This window comes from Octopus bimaculoides, chromosome 21 (assembly GCF_046866305.1).
Source record: "Octopus bimaculoides isolate indiv1 chromosome 21, ASM4686630v1, whole genome shotgun sequence".
Lineage (NCBI taxonomy): Eukaryota > Metazoa > Mollusca > Cephalopoda > Octopoda > Octopodidae > Octopus > Octopus bimaculoides.
This window is the reverse complement of record NC_142948.1, coordinates 26,960,252-26,962,751: the sequence shown is the minus strand read 5'-3', so window position 1 is coordinate 26,962,751 and position 2,500 is coordinate 26,960,252. Positions and strand designations below refer to the sequence as shown.

The 2,500-nt window shown below is 34.5% G+C and overlaps 1 protein-coding gene across 16 annotated transcripts in view; it reads right to left on the bottom strand.

Moving 5' to 3' along the window:
• Positions 1–2,500, bottom strand: part of LOC106883957 (uncharacterized) — an 87,755-nt gene that overhangs the window by 14,031 nt on the left and 71,224 nt on the right. For 2 of the 16 annotated variants that reach the window (XM_089338982.1, XM_089338984.1), the window contains one exon: positions 1,289–1,387. The exons of the other annotated variants lie outside the window; for them this stretch is intronic. In XM_089338982.1, coding sequence (XP_089195108.1) covers positions 1,304–1,387 — 84 coding nt within the window. In that variant the 3' untranslated portion in view covers positions 1,289–1,303. Of the gene's footprint in view, positions 1–1,288; positions 1,388–2,500 lie in introns of those variants that run through there. 16 annotated transcript variants of the gene reach the window in all.

The following is a 2,500-nucleotide window of genomic DNA, read 5'->3' as shown; positions in this document are numbered from 1 at the left end:
TGCTTTAAATGTAGAACTTTGTTGCTTGCAGACAAACTTCATTACCTGATGTTAGCTCTTTTTACGATTGCTGCGTGGTGGTGACAGGGATGGGGGACAATGTTGTTGTTTATTTGTGTTTATCATTTTTTTTTTTTTACTCAGATATGCAGGCATAGTTAAGGTGAAGAACTTGTAGAAACAACTAAAAGAAAAAAAAATAGCAGATGATCTTTGATTTTAGGCATATACTTCTGCAGTATTGATAACGGTTTCAAATTTTGCTGCAATGATACAAGGCCCAGCAATGTTGAGAGGAAGTCTATTACATCGACCCTTATCCCCACCAGTACTTGACTGTTGTTTTCTATTATTAATCCCGAAAGGATAAAAAGAAAAGTTGATCGCGGTGATATTAGAAGGCAAATTGCAAAGAGCCCCTAAGAAGGGCCACTAATGCTAACGATTCTGCAATTCTAGAATCATTCGTTAAAAGCTACAAGTATATACATTTGGAAAGATTTTAACCGAAGAGAATATCTAATTAATGCGTTTCTATTTAATGATATTTAATAAGGAAATTATTAAGCGTTTACATATTCGTTTTGTTTTGTCGGAACACTCAAGTCTATTTTTGTATGTTCCCGGGTCTCATTGCTTTCGTTATCGTACCCGCAGAAATATCTACCTAAAACCAAAGATCGCCTCCTCCCTTCACCATATATTTTATATATGCATATATATATATATATATATATATATATATATATATATTTGTCAAGGTAGACTTATCAAGTTTGTACGTTTTGGAAATCAACTATGTTGAACTTGAAATTTGTTACAAAGTGGAATATATATAATATATATATAAATATATATATATATGTATATAAACATTTTGACTACATGCTGACTACTAAGGTTAATTAATCAATACGACTTAATTACTCTTTTATAATATATTTTATAAACAAACAATAAGATTGTATACGATTTTATCTTATGTATTACAATCATATATAAACAATTAAATTAATTCAACTGATCTAATTACTCTTTTGTTGTATATTCTATAAACACACACACAAAAAATAAGATTAATTAAATACGATTAAAATACCGTTTCAAAAATTTTATGGAAATTATTTTATAATTAATTTTTACACGTGATGACTGCTAGCATAAATTAAAGTGATTTAATTGTTGTTGGCGTTCCCATTGTCAATCGCCATTTTGACTGCATTCTGTACTAGAAAACAACCTCACAATGGTCAATTCCTAAAACGTACAAATCCGACAAGCCTACCTTTATTTAATATTAATTTCATTCATCTTTTTCTCTGTTTTTTATTTTAATTTTGGTGGGATTTCTGTTCATTTTGATGTAACGCTTTATCTTTTTAGAACACTAAAAACAAAACAAACAATAATGATGAAGATTTTTGATTAAAGTAAAGTTAATATATATATATATATATATATATATCTTGGAACAGTGGATCTCGAGGCACATAAAGCTATAAATAACGTAAATATTGGTTGAAAAATCCTTTTGGATAGAAGACACCGAAGGCTGCTTGTCTGACGACATACATACATACATACTATTCTGGAAGGGCTAGCACCTAAATTCGGCATCAAAAGTTATACAAATGCCCATACTGAACGTAATTGCATAGAATCAAAAGAACTGTCCACTCCATCTAATGTGAGGGCCAGGTACTGCAATAGTTTGCTGTCCAAAAGCACAAAACTCTTCAATGCAGCGTGCTTTTGAATTAAGAAATTCAGGCAATGTCCATTCGGATGTCTTCTAAAAGAAATTGGCCAGCTTCCTATCCACGATACCTGATGAACCAACGTCTAGACGATGGCGGCGGTGCTAACCTCCCTCGCACATTAAACTGACCCAACAATCATGAAGAAAGCATATGCAAGAGTAGTGATATGAATTCCCAACACCCAGAAGAAATCAACCACAAAAGATGGATGTGGAAAAGGTACAAAGTCACGATGATGCTCCAGCATGACTGAAACTACATGGCTGAAACGCATAAAAGAAATAAAGGAAACACATACAAGCATGCACATCTACATACATATATTCATATATGTGTGTGTGTGTTGGTGTGCGTGCGTGAGTGTAGAAATATAGGGTATATGTATATATGTATATATGTGTGTGTTTATATTTGTTCTGTTGGCACTCCGTCGCTTACGACGTCGAGGGTTCCAGTTGATCCGATCAACGGAACAGCCTGCTCGTGAAATTAACGTGCAAGTGGCTGAGCACTCCACAGACACGTGTACCCTTAACGTAGTTCTCGGGGGATATTCAGCGTGACACAGAGTGTGACAAGGCTGACCCTTTGAATTACAGGTACAACTGAAACAGGAAGTAAGAGTGAAAGAAAGTTGTGATGAAAGAGTACAGCAGGGTTCACCACCATCCCCTGCCGGAGCCTCGTGGAACTTTAGGTGTTTTCGCTCAATAAACACACAACGCTCGGTCTGGGAATCG